Raw genomic sequence first — 1,026 nt, forward strand, 5'->3', positions numbered from 1 at the left:
CAACGGATACGACATGGGCCATCTGGTATCTCTCCGAAATGAAGCCGAAAATAAATTCGTCTCAAAACTCTGGGATTCATCTACTGGTGGATTGGCAGCCATATCTGACTGTACCTTCTGGATTGGACTGACAGATGCAGGTGACGAAGGTCAATGGGTTTGGACGGACAACAACCAGTTGGCAACATACACAAGTTGGCATACAAATCAACCTGACAACACTCATAATGAAGACTGCGCTCACCAATGGAATCGAGATCCAAATCTTGGTACTTGGAATGATTATCAATGTACTGTTGAGCTATTTTATGTCTGTGAGCTGCCTCAGAATAAATAGTACGTCTACATAACAAGAGAAAACGCCAGGTTACATATTGGTAACTATATATGATAAACCTAAAGCACGCTGAATATTACCGAAAATGTTTGCCGACTAAGATATGACTGAAAGCATCAAAACATATGTAAATGATTATATGCTTACATAAATGTTTATTGCAACATATAAATTATATGTAGGTATACATACACATTACTTGTTACAATATAAGCCAACATACATTATATTGATAATTATATTAAACTTTCAATTCATTGTGCCATGTGGTCTCTGAATGTTATATTGCATTTAGTATACTATTAACTATAGATAAGTGTATAAAAATTGGTGAAGCCCGCTAGCCGTTTATTTTTTATTACTGTATTATTTTTAGGCGTATTTATTGAAGGGGCTCTAATGGCCTTGATCATCAGTGCCTTGCACTTGTTACACTGTCAGTCCCTACGCCACCGAGCTATAATCTAAGTTTGCAACATTGTTTTTAAACAGATACAGTGACATGTTTTAATAGTGTTTGCATTTTGCTATTTGTAAAAGTTAATGTTAAATGCTCTAGGCATGTCATTATCTTGCCGACTGGTTTAGATAAAAGGAATTGACGCTCAAAGACTGAACAAGTATTACACATAAAATAAACGATGAATACTCATAGATGTATAAACCTAAATAATATATATACAGTATAT

At 34.9% G+C, this 1,026-nt stretch overlaps 1 protein-coding gene across 1 annotated transcript; it reads left to right on the plus strand.

Moving 5' to 3' along the window:
* Positions 1–13: 13 nt before the first annotated feature.
* On the plus strand, positions 14–337 carry LOC117100322 (alpha-N-acetylgalactosamine-specific lectin-like). The gene has a single exon (XM_033239971.1). It carries the CDS (start codon positions 14–16, stop codon positions 335–337), a length of 324 nt encoding a protein of 107 aa, XP_033095862.1.
* The last annotated feature ends 689 nt before the right edge of the window (positions 338–1,026 follow it).

Source organism: Anneissia japonica, unplaced genomic scaffold (genome assembly GCF_011630105.1).
Source record: "Anneissia japonica isolate Jap-2015-1 unplaced genomic scaffold, ASM1163010v1 scaffold268115_len1026_cov105_single, whole genome shotgun sequence".
Lineage (NCBI taxonomy): Eukaryota > Metazoa > Echinodermata > Crinoidea > Comatulida > Comatulidae > Anneissia > Anneissia japonica.

Coding starts and splice junctions, on each gene's coding strand:
- LOC117100322 (XM_033239971.1), top strand. CDS start 14: ATGGGCCATCTGGTATCTCTCCGAAATGAAGCCGAAAATAAATTCGTC.